At 43.8% G+C, this 19,221-nt stretch overlaps 1 protein-coding gene across 2 annotated transcripts in view; it reads right to left on the bottom strand.

Moving 5' to 3' along the window:
- The window catches only part of SLC24A2 (solute carrier family 24 member 2), a 264,631-nt gene that overhangs the window by 7,636 nt on the left and 237,774 nt on the right, over positions 1-19,221 (bottom strand). For both annotated transcript variants that reach the window (XM_081498800.1, XM_081498811.1), the window contains one exon: positions 10,759-10,899. In XM_081498800.1, the coding sequence (XP_081354926.1) occupies positions 10,759-10,899 (141 nt within the window). The remainder of the gene's footprint in view (positions 1-10,758; positions 10,900-19,221) is intronic.

Genomic DNA, 19,221 nt, shown 5'->3' with positions numbered 1-19,221 from the left:
AGCAGATGCCCACTTGTGCTGCTCTCCACGGGAGTCGCAGTGTAGACACTCTTGGGAATGTTTTCTCTCCTGTTCTCTACCCTTAACTATGTTATGTCCAACTACAGAATTGGGCTTTTAGCCCTAGGCTTTGTGCAATCTCAGGCTTACAGTATGAGCACTTTTCAAATTTCTTTCAAACATCAGCCCAAATCAGATACACAAAATGCAATGTTTCTTATCTATCCCACTACAGGGAAATCCATGCTTGCATTGGATAGTAGTGGTGTCTTACTGATCCTCTTTTTGCAAACTGGGATCCTTTAAAACATGCTCAGAAAGCATAATATTCTTAGAGAGTCACTTATTATTGCTAAACACTTTTTATTTCAAAGCTTTCCACTTTTAGAGACAATCTTAGTTTTTGCTTTGATAATACCATCCATTTCTGCCCAGAGAAATGAATGGAGTTGACTTGGATGAATGCTATCTCACTTGTCTGAAGGGCTGACCTTGGGCAGTCACACAGAACATTTCTGCCACAGCTTTTAAGAGCTTCATTAAAAGCAAAAGATAAACCTGTATATGGTCATCTTTTGAATATCTATAATGATGAACACAGTTTTATCGCTCCAAACAGGCTTGCGTTCTCTTTACTAATTCAAGTTTTTAATATATGTTTTCATTATCATTCACATAGTTCTGTTAAATTTCACAATAATCATTTTCTTTCTTTCAATGGCTGTGGTTTTTCTTGGGCCACCGGTTAGTATGGATGTCTGTAAGACCAATGGAATTGATTCAGCTGGGGAAAACATCAGACCCCAGTAAGTAGGCACAACGTTTTTCTTAAATGTTTCCCCTGAAACATTTGGCAGAAATATTTTCACATTTCAGACTCAGACTCTTTCTGAGGACGTGAGTACTATTTAATGGGTTATGGGAAAAAAGTAATCAATTTTTCAAAGTGGAGGTTGAGACAGTTACTTTGAAAGCAAATTCCTTTTATTTTTTTTAATTTATTTATTTATTTGGCTGCACTGGGTCTGAGTTCTGGCACGCAGGATCTTTAGTTGTAGCATGTAGGTTCTTTGTTCCCTGTTAGTCGCTCAGTTGTGTTTGACTCTTTGGGACCCCATGGACTGTAGTCTGCCAGGCTCCTCTGTCCAGGCAAGAATACTGGAGTGGGTAGCCATTCCCTTTCTCCAGGGGATCTTCCTCACCCAGGGACTGAATCCAGGTCTCCTGTATTGCAGGTGGATTCTTTATCATCTGAGCCCTGACTAGGGACCAAACCTGGGCCTCCTGCACTGGGAACACAGACTTAGCCACTGGACCACCAGAAAAGTCCAAAAAGCAAATTCATTTAAAGCAAGGAGTTCAGCTCCAGCTGCTGCTGCTGCTGCTGCTAAGTCGCATCAGTCATGTCTGACTCTGTGCGACCCCATAGACGGCAGCCCACCAGGCTCCCCCGTCCCTGGGATTCTCCAGGCAAGAACACTGGAGTGGGTTGCCATTTCCTTCTCCAGTGCATGAAACTGAAAAGTGAAAGTGAAGTCGCTCAGTCATGTCCGACTCTTTGAGACCTCATGGGCTGCAGCCTACCAGGCTCCTCCGTCCATGGGGTTTCCCAGGCAAGAGTACTGGAGTGGGGAGCTATTGCCTTCTCCGTTAGCTCCAGCTGGAGACCAGATTCTCTGAGCCTTGGAATTGCCAGTGCCAAGTTTTCCCACGCAAGGCATTTAGCTGATTAGAGTCTCCATTCTTTTCCTCTGGTCACAAGTCACTGTTTCAGGACCCTAGGTGTGATGAGCATTTCATCTCCCACGGCCATGCTCTTTCACATGGAAGAGAAAGGCCCCTCTTGTGGTGTGGGGCCACAAGTGTGATTTCAGCAGCAGCCTGTCTTTAGCTTGATTCTGAACATCCTGGGAGGACATGGAGTACCATCTCCACACTTTATAACATGGCACATGGACTGGATATCTTGGGAGAGTCCTCATTTCATAGATTGCCCCCTTTCCAGGTTAGTTAACATACTAAGTATGTAAATATTATTTTATTATTATTTAAGTTTTTGTACCTTTGCATATCTGTTCATTGATATAGTGTCACAAATCAGAATCAAATTATTTCAACATATTTCTAATCTGAAAAATATCATCCCTGAACCATAAAACATTCCTGGTCAAGAGGCAGAAAATAAGTAATTGGATTAAAGATTTAAAGGAGCCAAGTTCAAATCAATGTATTAGAGGAAACCTCTGTAATTCAAAATTTGATGCTTCAGTTCAGTTCAGTTCAGTCACTCAGTCATGTCCAACTCTTTACAACCCCATGAACCGCAGCATGCCAGGCCTCCTTGTCCATCACCAACTCCCAGAGTTCACCAAAACTCATGTCCATTGAGTTGGTGATGCCATCCAACCATCTCATCCTTCGTCGTCCCCTTCTCCTCCTGCCCTCACTCTTTCCCAGCATCAGGGTCTTTTCAAATGAGTCAGCTCTTTGCATCAGGTGGCTAAAGTATTGGAGTTTCAGCTTCAACATCAGTCCTTCCAATGAACACCCAGGACTGATCTGCTTTAGGATGGACTGGTTGGATCTCCTTGCAGTCCAAGGGACTCTCAAGAGTCTTCTCCAACACCATACTTCAAAAAGCATCAATTCTTCAGTGCTCAGCTTTCTTTATAGTCCAACTCTCACATCCATACATGACTGCTGGAAAAACCATAGCCTTGACTAGATGGACCTTTGTTCGCAAAGTAATGTCTCTGCTTTTTAATATGCTGTCTAGGTTGGTCATAACTTTCCTTCCAAGGAGTAAGTGTCTTTAAATTTCATTGCTGTAATCACCATCTGCAGTGATTTTGGAGCCCCCCAAAATAAAGTCAGCCACTGTTTCCACTGTTTTCCCATCTATTTGCCATGAAGTGATGGGACCAGATGCCATGATCTTAGTTTTCTGAATGTTGAGCTTTAAGCCAACTTTGTCACTGTCCTCTTTCACTTTCATCAAGAGGCTCTTTAGTTCTTCTTCACTTTCTGCCATAAGGGTGGTGTCATCTGCATATCTGAGGTTATTGATATTTCTCCCGGCAATCTTGATTCCAGCTTATGCTTCCTCCAGCCCAGCGTTTCTCATGATTTACTCTGCAAATAAGTATGCACTTACACTTGACGTACTCCTTTTCCTATTTGGAACCAGTCTGTTGTTCCATGTCCAGTTCTAACTGTTGCTTCCTGACCTGCATACAGGTTTCTCAAGAGGTAGGTCAGGTGGTCTGGTATTCCCATCTCTTTCAGAATTTTCCACAGTTTATTGTGATCCACACAGTCAAAGGCTTTGGCATAGTCAATAAAGCAGAAATAGATGATTTTGGGAACTCTCTTGCTTTTTCGATGATCCAGGGGATGTTGGCAATTCGATCTCTGGTTCCTCTGCCTTTTCTAAAACCAGCTTGAATACCTGGAAGTTCACTGTTCACATATTGCTGAAGCCTGGCTTGGAGAATTTTGAGCATTACTTTACTAGCATGTGCTGCTCTGCTGCTAAGTCACTTCAGTTGTGTCTGACTCTGTGCGACCCCATAGACAGCAGCCCACCAGGCTCCCCCATCCCTGGGATTCTCCAGGCAAGAACACTGGAGTGGGTTGCCATTTCCTTCTCCAATGCATGAAAGTGAAAAGTGAAAGTGAAGTCGCTCAATCGTGTCTGACTCTTAGTGACCTCATGGACTGTAGCCTACCAGGCTCCTCCGTCCATGGGATTTTCCAGGCAAGAGTACTGGAGTGGGGTGCCATTGCCTTCTCCGACTAGCGTGTGAGATTAGTGCAATTGTGCGGTAGTTTGAGCATTCTTTGGCATTGCCTTTCTTTGGGATTGGAATGAAAACTGACCTTTTCCAGTCCTGTGGCCACTGCTGAGTTTTCCAAACTTGCTGGCATATTGAGTACAGCACTTTCACAGCATCATCTTTTACAAGTCTTAATCAAGAAGCTAGCTAGTAATTACTGGACATGTGAATGTACCTAGTGTTGGATTAGGGGCTCATTGAAAAAAAGATTAAAAATAATTTTTCTTTGTAAAATTTCACGTCTTCATCCTTAACTAGGGGTAGGAAAAGTCTGGGCACCTATTTTGTACCTAGATCTTGAACTAGACATGAAATTCAAATCTAGGTCTGTCTGACTCTATACAGCACATATTCTTAGATGTTAGGAATACAGGTTATACTCATTCCTAAAGAAAGACAGGGCCAATAATGCTCAAAATATACCCAGCTTTGGACACTTAATGATCATTATCATCATAATACTAGCTTGTGCTCTGAATGTCAGAAAATAAAGAACATCAGGGAAATACAGACTAGCATTCCAGCTGTACGACCATCTGCCTCACCCAGTGTCCCATACAGTTCTTTCTTTGGAAGCATTAACTGTTCATGCATCAGCAGTTTTGTTAAGTGTTTCTGGACCATCAAAGTACATTTCCAATTTCACAGCCCAGGTAATTCCTTCTTTCATTTTTTTCTGGATTATTCCCCTTCTTTGGACTCTGGTCTCATTCCAGTTATCACTGCCCAGTAGAACCTGTACAGTTATTTAGTTACCAGTCTCATTGGAAGGCTTCCCTGGTGGCTCAGTGGGTAAAAGAATCTGTCTGCAATGTTGGAGACATGGGTTCGATCCCTGGGTTGGGAAGATCCCTTGTAGAAGGGAATGGCAACCCATTCCAGTGTTCTTGTCTGGAGAATCCCTTGGGCAGAGATGCCTGGTGGGCTGCAGTCCACAGGGTCATACAGAGTCGGACACGACTGAGAGACTAACACTAACATTGATTGCAAGGAAGAAAGAGCTCTTCAAGCCAAGGTCTGATGTGTCAATTTATGGTTCATAATGCTGGCTCATCCTGACATCTGCTGGGATAGGCCTCACACCAATTAGCAGAAAGCAAATTGTGTCCATGTGCGGGCCAGCACATGTGTCCATTTTATTCCCAATGTAGTGGTTTACTTGTATAATTGACAGCTAATGTTCTCATTAGAAGTTTTTAGTACATCAGAATGATACTTTCTTGGCTTAGAAAACATTGCTGGACATTAGCTGGTGGCACAAACTGGCCATCTCTTTACTTATTCAAATTCAAAAAATATTCACCGAGCATCTCCTCTGTGCAAGGTTCTGGGGCATACATATTTAACAAAGTTCTTCAAAGCAATCCTGTTAGAGATTGAAAGTATGGTCTCTGGATTACTATGACCAGTAGTAATCCTTGCTCATCAATTACCAGCAATGTGCCCTGAGACAAATTGTTTCATCTCTCTAAGTCTCAGTTTCTGTAAAATGAGGGGAATAACAATATCTAGTTGTATTGAGGATTTCATGCACATGAAATGTCTAGCTAACTCCGTGCATGGAACGAGTGCTCAGATAGTAATGGGAGTTGTTGTTAGATAATATTAACCTCAATTTGATTTTTAAGACATGAAAAAACTGAAACTCAGGGAGGTGAAAATGACGACAGACATCTGGCCTAGAGTCTTGGCTTTGCTTCTTATTAGCTGGTCTTGCTTGGACAGGTCACTCAAACTCTCAGGGCCTCAATCACTGCATCCTTTATAGAACTGTCCTTAGTTCATAGGAGACACGTAATAAATACTTGGTGAGTGAACTAATGCATGACAGAAACTGCAAAATCCTGGGTGAGTTCTAAGTACCTTCCTAGATCTGATGGGTCATGTTTTGATATCTCATGAGATGCATTCCTGTTTTGGAAGAACACCCATCCTAGGCCATGAGAAAATATAACTTTGGTGGGGGGGGTCTTTGTTTCCTTTATGATTTTCAATTTTCATCAAAGACATATTCTTCATTAAGGTTGCATTTCAGTTCTTGGACTTTTAAAACAAAGCCATTAATTTAAGAAAACTATAAATGTGAAACCCACATTAATTATCTGAGCTGAAAGTATACATAATTCAACAAACACTGCCGTACAATTTGCATATAAATGAAGTGGCGATAAAAACAAGTGGGGGTACAATTTACTCTGAAACTAGATGTGTATACATTAAAAAAAATCATGTTTTCATTGTAATTATTGTCAAGGTTTTGGATGTTTATCTCCATGGGTAAGTCAAAAACTACTCAGGAGGCAGAGCTACCAGGCTCTGAGGAGTAGCAAGTGTCTCTTCTCTCCCTGGGTAATTTTTCAAGAGGCCCTGCGGCAGGACATGAGGACAGTGGCAGACTGAAAAAAAATGGCCATATCACTTTACAGTTCCTCCCACGGAGAGATAAGGTCTGTTTCCCAAGCCTTTGAATCTGGGCTGGCCTTAGACCTTGCACTGACCAATAGAATGTGGTAGAAATGACAGCATGCAGACTCTAAACTAGATCTTTGCGGCTTTGTGGCTTTCATTCTCACTACTCTTGGAACTTGGCTTGCCAGGCTAGCCTGCTTAAGGACAGAAGACCATGTGGAACAGAATCAAGTTGTTCCAGCTGACATACCAGCCTCCAGCTGTGTATGTGAGCAGTAGAACTGTCAGGCCGAGACTCAGCTATATTGCCAACTCAGAGAATTATGGGCTAAAAGAGTACTTGTTTTAAGTCACTAAGTTTTGGGATGTTATACAACAAAAGCTAACTTAGGCAAGATCAAACCTAATGAAACTCTCTTGAGCTGAGCATGAGCAAGAAGCTGCTTACTGGCCTTTGTACCAACCAGCATGATTTTTTTGTTTGGCATTCCATATGCAAAGAATGACCATGTAACTCAAGCCAGTTTACTCTGAGAGTAAACTGGGACTATCGTATCGATGGTTATCTATGTTTTCCTGAATCACAGAATGTTACAGCTTGCCGGAAATCTAGAGATCTTCCTCCACTCCTATATTTCACAAAGGAGGAAATATGAGGTCAAGATTTGAAATGTGACTTTCCCATGATTGCACAATGCATGTGTCATGTGGGAAAAACCATTTAGTCAACATGGTAGCATGAGAATGCTCCAGAGTCAGGAGACCTGGGTTTGAGTCTAGCTGCTCTCACTAGTAAGGCTGTACAATCTTGCCCTGTAGTTCTATAGGAACATGCTTTGTTTCCTCTACTGAGTTTAGAGCAACTTAAAAATGGGAATTGTGGGACTTCCCTGGAGGTCCAGTGGTTAAGACTCTGCACTTCCAATGCAGGGGATGTGAGTTTGATCCCTGGTCTGGGAACTAAGATCCCACATGCCAGTGTGGTGTGGCCAAAACACTAAAAAAAAAAAACAAACAGGAATTGTGACTGATGTGACTTTATGTCTCTTTTAGGGCATAAAGCCTGATGCCTGGCATATAATATGTGTTCAGTAAATATTGGCTGAGGAAATCTACAAACACCCAAGGTTCTACCTAAGAGCCTCATTTCTGCTTTGAATAGCACATGGTATACTCAGAAAAAGACAGAAAAAAATCCAGTCCATCCAGCGATGGCCCTTGGGGGTACAGTGAGGAAAAATCCCACCAGCCACCCCAGCAAACACTGTGGGGGCTGGCTCCTCTGGGGTACTGCTCAGTGAATGACCAATCAGCAGCACTGCAAGGGGAGTATCCTGTTCAGCTGCATCTGCTTGCTTTGCACTCTGGGGATTATGGCATCAGCTAGAGCAGGTCTAACTATAGCCATGGTGGAGTCCTGTTTCTGGTCTAGGAATCCCTGGTTGAGAATGCTGATCTTCCCTAACAGCTTCCTTGACTCGGATCACAGAGGGAACAGTACTCTGCCAGCCTTTGCTCTGAGTCCCACCCAGCCCTGAGATTCCAGGACCTTGAGTCTCTGGCAACCTCCTCCCATTCCTGCACGTCTTCCTGATGGCTTCAGCAGTTGTGTACTGACATCGATCACTCTTTTCTTTAAAAGTTATTTTAAAAATTATTATTAAATTAAAAAATTGATGTCGAATTGATTTACAATATCATGTTTCAAGTGTAAAGTACAGTGATTCAGTTTTATATATATATATATATATATATATATATATATATATATATACACACTATATGCAGAGAAGGCAATGGCACCCCACTCCAGTACTCTTGCCTGGGAAACCCCATGGACAGAGGAGCCTGGTAGGCTGCAGCCCATGGGGTCACGAAGAGTCAGACACGACTGAGCAACTTCATTTTCACTTTTCACTTTCATGCATTGGAGAAGGAAATGGCAACCCACTCCAGTATTCTTGCCTGGAGAATCCCAGGGATGGGGGAGCCTGGTGGGCTGCCATCTATGCGGTCGCACAGAGTCGGACACGACTGACGCGACTTAGCAGCAGTAGCAGCAGCATACACTATATGTATATATTCTTCAGATTCTCTTCCCTTATAGGTTATTATAAGACACTGAGTCTAGTTCTCTGTAGTTTACAGTAGGTCCATGTTGGTTATCTACTTTATAACATTGATCAGTCTTATTAGTGAACCAGGCCCCTCTGCTCTGGGCCATATCACACTAGACCAGCTGTGGGGATTTAGAAAACCCTGTCTCTCCCCATCATTTTCCTCCCTGAGCTAAGCAAAAGCATTGAGCTACATAGCAGAGCAATGGTGACAGAGAAAGGGGGAGAGAGAGAGAGAGGAAATGAGTGAGTGAGTGCATGTGAGCACGTACATTTCAGATATGTCCTTGTGATGGGAGCCAGGAAGACACTGAACACATTCCAGCTATTTGGCTGCAGGTTTCCAGGAAGCCAGGCCTTTGTATAGAGCAGATGCTCTATAACAGCATCTTGAACAAAGAAACCTAGATAGTGCTTTAAATGAGCCACACCTGCTACATTCACCCTTTCCTAGGAAATGTCTAATGCCAGGGGTCTTTACTTGAGGGGCCATTCCTGGCCTGTACTTGATAAGACAAGGCTCTCTGTCAGATTGGCTTATTTCTGGGTCAGAACAGGAAATTGAGACAGGATGTTTCTCCAGTCTTCAAATGAGGAAAGTGGGATCATCATGGGGCTTTTGAAGAAGGATGCTAAATTATGCTGGATGTTATTGCAGTATTCTATTCCAAATGCTTTTAGAAATGTTTTCGTATTTTTACCTTCTGGCACCAATAAATATGAGGAAGAGCCCAAGCTGTGTGGTCACATGGGCCTGGGTGTGAATCTCAGCTCCATGCCCTAGGAAGTGACCAGGCGTGAGCTAGTTAACGCCTTTTGCCTAAGTTTCTTTCTACTTATGCTTGTATATATATATATATATATATATAATTAGTAGATATACACTTGTTGAATGAGTACATGTGTGAAGGCCCATAATAAAAAAGGGGAGCGGTTTGTCTTTATTTTTTTATTTCTCATTAGTTATTTCACCTTTTGGGGCAGTGGCCCAAGAACCCAGTTTGACAACACTGGAGGGGATGTTCTTTTAAGCTGCTCTATATTCAGACTGTACTTTGCTGACTATAAGATGGTATTGTGTTCATAGCACCCAGTACATAATCGTGGAAGATAATAATATTGATTATGGAAATGATAATCCTGGAGGGAGCAGATCAGACATGTACACATTTATACCACACGAATGCATTGTTTTAAATTATTTTTTGAATTGAATGAGTAATTTGTGTACACAAATAGTCAACACAATGTAAGTTACCATTCTGCCTCAGACCTTCATTTCCCTTTTGCAGAGACACCGTGGTAGTTTTAAAACATGGTTGCAAATTCATTGAAATCGCTGCCATCAAGGGTGTCATATGCTGTGAGACACCGATATATTCTGGGGGACACTGTAGTATATCATATGTAGTGTATCAGTGTCATATGCTGTAGGACACTGATATATATTTTGTTGCCCTAGACAGATTTATGATCGCTCTGACTAGTAGAGTTCAGTGGAGGTGACTCTATGTGACCGCTGAGACTAGACTAACCAGAGACCAAGGAGCTTCTCCTTGTGTGGCAAGAACACTGACTCTTGGAGCCCGGACCTCTTATGTAAGACATCTGACTATCTTGATGCCACCATACAGTGAGGAACCCCAGTCACACAATAGGTTCTCTAGGAGACGATCCCAACTGAGCCCAGACTTTGAATCATCTCTGCTCAGGTGCCAGAAACACGAGTGAAGAAATCTCCAGATAGTTCTGCTGCTGCTGCTGCTAAGTCACTTCAGTTGTGTCCGACTCTGTGCGACCCCATGGACGACAGCCCACCAGGCTTCCCCGTCCCTGGGATTCTCCAGGCAAGAACACTGGAGTGGGCTGCCATTTCCTTCTCCAATACATGAAAGTGAAAAGTGAAAGTGAAGTAGCTCAGTGGTGTCTGACTCTTCGTGACCCCATGGACTGTAGCCTGCCAGGCTCCTCTGTGCATGGGATTTTCCAGGCAAGAGTACTGGAGTGAGTTGCCATTTCCGTCTCCACCAGATAGTTCTAGCCCCCAGTCATCTGAGCCTTCCCAGCTGAGGCCACAGATGTTCTGGAATAGAGACCAGCCATCCCCAGTGTGCCCATTTGAATCCCTGATCCACAGGATCCACAAGCAAAATAACCTGGTTGTCATTTCACACCACTAAGTTCGAGGGGTGGTTCATTATGTATATTTGCTAACCAGAACAATCACTATTATCATGCATCTGTCCAGAGAAATCTCAAGCACATATATACATACGCATGTGTGTATGTCACCCTTTCTTCCTTTCCTTTTAGAAGCAGGCTCTTGTTATATGCTGTGCTTCCCTTCCTCCCCCGATAAGAAATAAATTAAAAAAAAAATAAAAAGCTTTACTTACAGGTTTTCGAACATCAGGTAAGGTAATCCAGAGAGGAAACACTATGGGGAGAACAATCAGGAATGTGACTTGTTTGCGTGGATCAGAAGGCCAGGCCAGGCTGAGAGGCTGGTCCTCTTCATCTTCACCCGTCTCTGTGGTCTGTTGTAGAAACAGAGAGAGAAAAAAATAAACAAAAATGACAATAACGTCCTCAGGCCACAAAGCAAGAAGGGAATCTCGGGATCCTACTAGGAGCTTTCTTGGGTCATCTCAGCTACTTTCATCCATGGACTTTTTAGGTCTATAAGAGAATCCCATCTGTTATAATCTGAATCCCAGTAACAAGAAATACATTGCTCAGCCACGAGGATTTAAGAACTTCCTTTCCTTTTTATCTTCCCTGGTGGCTCAGCCGGTAAAGTGTCTGCCTACAATGTGGGAGCCCCGGGTTCGATCCCTAGGTCGGGAAGATCCCCTGGAGAAGGAAATGGCAGCCCACTCCAGTATTTTTGCCAGGAAAATCCCATGGATGGAGGAGCCTAGTGGGCTACAATCCATGGGGTCGCGAAGAGTCGGACATGACTGAGCGACTTCACTTCACTTTCCTTTCCCTGAACATTCTCTAGCTTCCTGAATTGATCATTTCGACTGGAGTGAATTAGAACTCAGATCCATGAACTTCATAGGAGAAACCATGTCTGCACAGCAAAAGATCCCAATTATGCAAATCTATGTTGCATTTGCAGGCTTCTCCTGTTGAATGCAACATATATTTGGCTCAGTGGCTCAGTGGTAAAAGAATCTTCAGGTTCCATCCCGGGTCAGGAAGATCCCCTGGAGGAGGGCATGGCAACCCACTGCAGTATTCTTGCCTGGAGAATCCCATGGACAGAGGAGCCTGGCGGGCTACAGTCCATGGGGTCGCAAATAATCGGGCATGACTTAGCAACTAAACAACAACAATGTTGCATTTGCAGAGAAACAAGAGAATGGAAGTAGAGGTACTAAACGTGTGGGTGTGGAGTGCACAGGGCCTCAGAGCTAGGGGGTAAATCCCAGCGTTTCTGTCGAGGCAGCAAGCAGCCTGCGTTTTACTGTCGAGGCAGCAAGCAGCCTGCGTTTTATTTGCTGCCTGCTGAAGTCAGCAGCTTTTGAACTCCCAGAGCAAAAAGGGGCAGAAGGCAGATCAGGGCCTGGCAGGATGACCATTAGCCTGTCAGATGGGCCCTCCAAACCTCCAACACTATACTGCAGATAGCATCCATCACTCCCTTCCCTGCTTGTTTAAAAATGAAAGTGTAGCAGGCAGGACTATGCGTCAGATCTAAAAATATCAATAGGAATTTTCCACTGATGCTTCCTTTTGAGACCATATAAATAACCCGCACAGCTCCTGACCCTCTGTCTCTCTAACCTGGGACTCTTGCTTCCAGTATCCTGGAGTATTTCAAGCAGTAGCACTGAATCCCACCAGCACCTCTCCCTAGGGAGATGGTAGGTGGGCCAGTCTCAGGCCATGTGGTCTACAGGAAAAGCATGCGACCAGGGACAGGAATGAGTGTGACGCCCGACTTGCTACCATGTTATGTTTACTTATTTATAATGTATACCCTAATACTGCCAAAAGGATTTTTAGTGGCTTACACAATCACCCTCACTTTCTCTCCAGGAGTTGAAACAAATAATTAAAAAAGCTCATCTTAAGCCATAATGAAAAAGGTTCTTTCTATATGAGTGTATGTCCTTGGCAGCAGGTGAAAGAATTTTAAACACCAAATACGAGGGAATTAAGAGGATTAGGTAATCAGGCAGAATTAGGAAGTTGGTGCACATTATTTGGGTTGTCTGGATCTTCATTAAATATGCTTCTTATGTTCTCCATCTCTTTGTTCTGCGATATGTTGGAAAAGAAGGAGGATCTAAAATCAGTCATCTACATTTCCACCTTAGGAAACAAGAAAATGAAGCACAAATTAGATCCAAAGTAAGGAGGAGAAAAGAGATAATAAAAATCAGAGAAGAAATCAATGACACTGAAAACAGGAAGTCAACAGAGAAAGTCAACAAAAGCAAAAGCTATTTCTTTTGCTAAGTAGGATCCATCCACTGTTTCCTTTACCCATCCCTAGGGCTCCTACCCCTGACAGAAGCTTGGGCATGCTGTTCCTGGTTCCTCTTCTGAGCCACCTCCACCTTCTCCCAGAAGATGCAGCAGATGTAGCAAATATCACTCCCTATAGGGCTCACCTAGCCTCCCATGGGGTCAGTTGACTACATGAATAATCCCTGTGTAATGAGACCAGTGAAGACTAGAAAAGAGGTGCATGTTAACTGTTCCCTTCCAAATATGATCTTTCTTGTTTTAATCCAAATAAATGACTTTCTGCTCCCCACCTGGGAGATGCATCAGGAATAGGGAGGATCATGGGAGACTTGAGACCTTACATCACACATAATAAGTACCCTGTCTCATGCAAGGTGAGTGGTTTTATTCAAACAGAGAGGAGTCTAGCACTTCCTTGAAGACCCATCAATCTGATCTGGTGAGTTCATCAAGATCTTCCCCCTTCCAGAATGGACACTTCCCCCTCAACCCCCCCACGCCACGGTCAGGTCCCCCACTGCCATCTGCAATCTAGAAACTTCTCTCTAAACTCTAAGTTAACCTTTTTTCAGAGAAAAAAGCAAAAGCAACTCTTTATGACTCATATCATTTTAATGACACCAACAGATGGTGACATTTCATCAATAACCCTTCTGCTTATAACCTACGGATTAGCTCCTTTCTCCATCTGCCAAAGTCACCAGGCAGGCAGTGCCACCAGCAAATAATGGAAAATAATTGTCTGTTTAGATGCATAAGCTCTAAACACACTACCGTCCAACACAAACAATTAGCTATATTGTACAACTTCCAAAAGCTGCATTTAAGGTGGCTGTTGCTAGGGCAGAAATGGACAAGGAGAAGATGCTGGGTCTCAGGCTACACAAACAGTGCTCTCTGTGGGGATATCATGGCCTCTTGGGGATGAAGCTTGCCATAGACAGAAGTTCAGGGGCCCAGAACCCTGCAGAGGATTTGAGAGGTACCCAGGGAGCAAGGCTGTCAGCATGTCTTAGGGGAAATTCTCTGTCTCTTTGCCAAGTGCAATCTCACTCTGGTTCAATGGGTGACAGCTTGCAAGCTAGTTAGAAAAGTGGAAAAAAAGTACTGTTCCAAGTCTGGGGCTTGTTTTGCCTTTGCTCAAGCTGGGGCTGCTGGCATGCTCATTTGTCTCAACCCTGGGAGAGGCTGGGCACTGATTTTCCAGTTTTTCCTGGAGTTGTGGCATCCTGGCTTTGACCTTGCAATAACCCACCCTTACCTCCTAAAACTTCTGTAGCATATCCAGAGAAAATGCAAAAATGATTCAGAAAGAAAAAGTCAACTGTCTCGTGATAGAAGGGTTTAGAATAGTGTAAGATCTGGGGGTCTCCGTAGAATCCCTAGAATTATACAAAATCAGGGCAGCAATGACTGATTTTGCAACCCCTGACACAGGCTTCCCAGGTGGGGCTAGTGGGTAAAGAACCCGCCTGCCAATGTAGGAGATGTAAGAGATGTGGTTTGATTCCTGGGTCAGGAAGATCCCCTGGAGGAGGGCACAGCAACCTACTCCAGTACTCATGCCTGGAGAATCCCATGGACAGAGGAGCCTGGTGGGCTACAGTCCATGGGGTTGCAAAGAGTCAGACACAACTTAGCAACTAAACAACAATCCCTGACATGGAAAACCTGAGACTAAAACACGTGACTCTAAGTTTCTACACAGTGATGTTCTGGTTGTGCAATCTTGAAGGAGCCAGTGCAGCCTGGCAGGAAGAGTAGGTGGTGGAGGGTCAGGAACCCTGGCCACCCATCTCTGCTTGAACTGAGGTGCCTTGGGTGGTGACCACCACCATCTGCAAATACTCACCGAGCACTTATGGATAGAAAGCATTGCACTAAGTTCTGGATTCTTGATTTGAAAGAGATTTGAATTTCAAAGGGGAGACAGAACAAACAGCTCCAAAGAATTTATTTTTTATCTATTACAAGGATGCTGGCAAATGACACAGCAAGAGCTTCTGATTGTTCTCTAGTATCTATTCTGCCTGTTACGGATTGAATTGTGTCTTTTCCAAACTCCTGTGTTGAAGTCCCAGCCCCCAGGACCTTAGCTGTGACTGGAGACAAGGCCCTTAAAAAGGTGATTAGGTTAAAATGAGGCCATTATGACGGGTCTTAACCCACTGCGATTAGTGTCCTTATAATAGGAGGTTAGGACTCAGAGAGACACCAGGGATGTGCATGCTTGGAGGAAAGACCACGTGAGGACAAACCAAGAAGGCAGCCAACTGTAAGGAGAGGGGCCTCAGCAGAAAACGACCTGTAGACACCTTGATCTTGGATGTTCAACCTCCAGAACTGTGAGGAAATAAATTTCTGTGGTTTAAGCCACCTGGCCTCTGATTTTTTTTTTTTAATGGCAGCCCTAGAAACCTAACATATTGCCCTTGTGCTTTAGTGACAGAGGCCTCCTTTTACCTGGGTCTGGAATAAAGTGAGAAGGCAATGGCACCCCACTCCAGTACTCTTGCCTGGAAAATCCCATGGACGGAGGAGCCTGGTAGGCTATAATCCATGGGGTGGCTAAGAGTCGGACACGACTGAGCGACTTTACTTTCACTTTTCCCATTCATGCACTGGAGAAGGAAACGGCAACCCACTCCAGTATTCTTGCCTGGAGAACCCCAGGGATGGCGGAGCCTGGTGGGCTGCCGTCTATGGGGTCGCACAGAGTTGGACACGACTGAAGTGACTTAGCAGCAGCAGGAATAAAGTCTTTATTTCCAACCTTTCTTGTAGCAAGCTGTTGTCATGGGATTAAGTTCTGGCCAATGAGATGGAATGGGAAGTATCTTCTGCAACTTCCAGGATGTGTCTTTAAAGGGTGGAGGTGTATCCTTCATCACTCATTCCTCCTTCCGGCTGCCAGGAATGCGGACGTTTTGGCCAGAGTCTGAACAGTCATCTTGGACCCACAAGGTGGAGAAAGAGTATAAAAGGATCTGACTTTTGACACTCATCAAGAGCCATTCTAGCCCTGGGCTGCCTATAAAGACTTGGGAGAGATATAAAATTCTATCTTATTTAAGCCACTGTCATTTTGGGGTTTTGGTTGTTGACGGTGGAACCTTATCCTAGCTGATCTGGTGGCCTCTTTATGAGGAATCAAGGGAGAAAAATCTTTCAAATCTTAGCACTAGGAAAACTCATGCTTCTTCTAGAAACTTTGAGACATCTGAGAATCAAGGAAATGATGCTATTTATTTCTTTGCATGGGGAGTTCAGAGGCAAACTTGTAACCCCTGACCAGCAACCACAGCACTGGGATCTGAGCTCACCTTAGTCTAGTCTTTTCTAGTTTAGTCTTACTGATACATTTTCCCCCATCTTTTCCATCCTTTGCTGCATTTTCTCAAAAATAGTCATTTTATCCTTTTTTTTCATCAGATGTACTTTGCAAGCAGCCCCAAATCTTTGTGAAGCAAGGTGGGACAGACCTAGAAATACAACTCTGCAGTGATCCTACGGAATTTTGGGGATAACTTTATGAGAGAGAGCGAGAGAAAGAGAGGAGAAGAGACAGAGGGAGGATGTTACTCTATGTGACAACATTGTGATAAATGGACAACTACCTTCTTGGATTCATTTATCAATACTGAAGGTTGGTATCTAGAGGTCTGGCTATGAGAATACCTACCTACAGTTAGACAAAAACAGTTCCAGGGGTCAGCACCTATTGGGAGGTCCCTGGAGCAAGCAACTTAGTTTTATTTTCCTTTATCTAGTGAATGGGAGGAATGGCAGCAGTCTGTCTTGTTTGTAGTCCAGTAGCATGAGAATTTGTTCAGGTTCTTTGCATGTGGTTCTTGTACTATTTCCACTAGTACCTGGTCCGGATGGTTTGCCCCAGCATGAGCGTCAGGTTTCCCAGCATAAGCATCCAGTTTCCAGTGGAGGGGCCTAGGTTGGATTCGTTAGTCCAGTAGCTGCCTCTCCATCCAGAAAAATATTTCTTGGAAGCAACACAATTTCTTATTTTTATCTGTGAAGGGCACTGTGCAGAATTCCAGTGTGAAGGTGAGCCCACTTTAATGCAATCTCTGTTAGCAGAGAATTAAAATGAATGCCCGGGAGGCATCTGAAAATAGGCCATCTTTGAGTTCAGTTTTATTGATCAGTAATAACATCTCATCTCCAGTTCACAAGGAGCAGCCTCAGAGGATAACCTGAACCTGCCTCGCTCTCAACTTGGTGGGGGTTCGATTCTCCTTTAACCCCCACAAAAGGACCACTCAGTTCAGCACTACAGAATGCCACCTCTTTTCACTGGAAAGTCCCTTCGGTGTGGCATGATGCTCAATAAAGTACAATGCCAGTACTTTCATATCTATGTAGAAACAGAATTCATTTGTGCTAAAACACTGGGCCAAGGTCAAGCTGGGGGCAGGTGAAGATTTACAGTGATGTGTAGTGTAGTAGTGTTAGTTATTCAGTCATGTCTGACTCTTTGCAACCCCATGGACTGTGGCCCGCCAGGCTCCTCTGTGCATGGAATTTTCCAGGGAAGAATACTGGAGTGGGTTGCCGTTTCCTTCTCCAGGAAGTGATTTGTACTTCTACTTAAAAAGAATAGCCCCTAATACATTTATTATTGCTGCTGATTCTATAATATATCTGTAGGAAAAAACATCAGTTACACCTCTACATTGTATAGCCACACAGGTGCCCACATGAATGATCAAGCAGGGCAAAGCTCATGGAGTGTGGTGCATGCTACAAATCCCCAACAGGGTCCCCAGGGGCTGGGAGTGGGAAAAACTATCCATAAAAACATTCATTGAGCCTGAGACATGAAGCTGGGCAGGTGAGTGCCTCAAGAATATTAAAACTGTCACCCTCAACAAAAGCCACTAATAAAACACGTGAAATATCTAGGCTACATGGGATGCATTCATCTATAGACTGGGGCAATTGCAGGATGCACAGTACCTGAAAGAGACCAGGGGATCAGCAAACATTAATTCTCTTCCCTTCTGTCCTTAATCTCATCTCTGCAACTAACTAGCTATGTGCCCTCAGGCAAGTCAACGGAAATGCTGGAGTAGAGAAAGAACACACCTGCAAGGCATCTGGACCTGGTGTACCTCACCCCTTTAGAGGCCCCCAAAGTCCTTTAAAACCTTGTCATTGTGAAGCAGAGTTTGTTTGTCCCCTGCATTGTTTTAATGTGGGACTACCTTCCTGTCCAAGAACTTGTCATTCCTTTCATCATATGGACACTGAATGATGGTAAAAGACAAGCTGCAATCATAGACCTCTGCAATCACTTAGTAGAGGAGATTTAGGGCCCCAGAATTTCAAGCTGGAGGAGCCCTGGGTCGTTGAGCCCACCCCCATTACTTGAGGACCCAAAGAGGAAGTGATATGCAGAAAGAAGGAAGGTCACAGTGCCAGGTTCCTTTCACACCCAACCCAAGGCTCTTCCAAAATACCACATGGCCTTCCTTCCTCACTCCTAAAAAACAGGTATGAATGTGCTTTATGTTCAATTACATCTGGCTTCTCAGCTTTTTGAGGTAAATCAAATCTACTGACACAGCAATGCTAGCTATGACAAACACTAAGCATGTAATTGACATAATTTTGTTTGATTTTCTTGAGCTTCATTTCTGGTGGTTTGGATGGCCCACTTTTCCAAAAAAGCTGATCAGAAACACCTCATTCTTAGGTGCACTCTTTTTCTTGAGTCTGCTATGGATGGGATATTTGTGTCCCTCCAAAATTTGTATGATGAAACCCTAACCCCCACAGTGATGGTGTTCAGAGGTGGAGTGTTGGGGAGGTGAGCAGGTCAGGGTGGCGGAGCCTTCATGACTGGGATTAGTGTCCTTATACATAACTGGGAAGCTAGCTTGCCCTTCTGCCATATGAGGAAACACTGACTAAATATCCATTTACCATCCAGGAAGCAGGCTGCAACAGCCACCTAATCTTGGACTTCTCAGCCTCACTAATTGTAAGAAATAAATTTCCATTAGTCAGCTACACAGTCTGTGGTATTTTTCTTATAGCATCCAAGGCAGTTTTGAAGGGAAAATGAAGGGCAGATTTGGGAGTGTGTGTGGGGAGTAGGGGCCACTGTGATGCTCTCTTCCCTCCTCTACCTCCTTGAGTGACATCTCCAAAGAGCCAGGTACAAATTTAGAAGTAAGTCAGAAAGATAATAACAAGTATCATATATTAACACATGTATGTGCAATCTAGAAAAATGGTACAGATGAACCTATTTGCAAAGCAGAAACAAAGACACAGACATAGAGAAAAAATGTATGGACACCAAGCGGGGAAAGAAGAGGTGGGATGAATTGGGAGACTGGGATTGACATATATAC

The sequence above is a fragment of the Giraffa tippelskirchi genome, chromosome 1, assembly GCF_054371585.1.
Source record: "Giraffa tippelskirchi isolate mGirTip1 chromosome 1, T2T-mGirTip1v1.2.pri, whole genome shotgun sequence".
Lineage (NCBI taxonomy): Eukaryota > Metazoa > Chordata > Mammalia > Artiodactyla > Giraffidae > Giraffa > Giraffa tippelskirchi.
The sequence above is the reverse complement of the archived record's forward strand: the minus strand, read 5'-3'. Positions and strand labels throughout refer to the sequence as shown.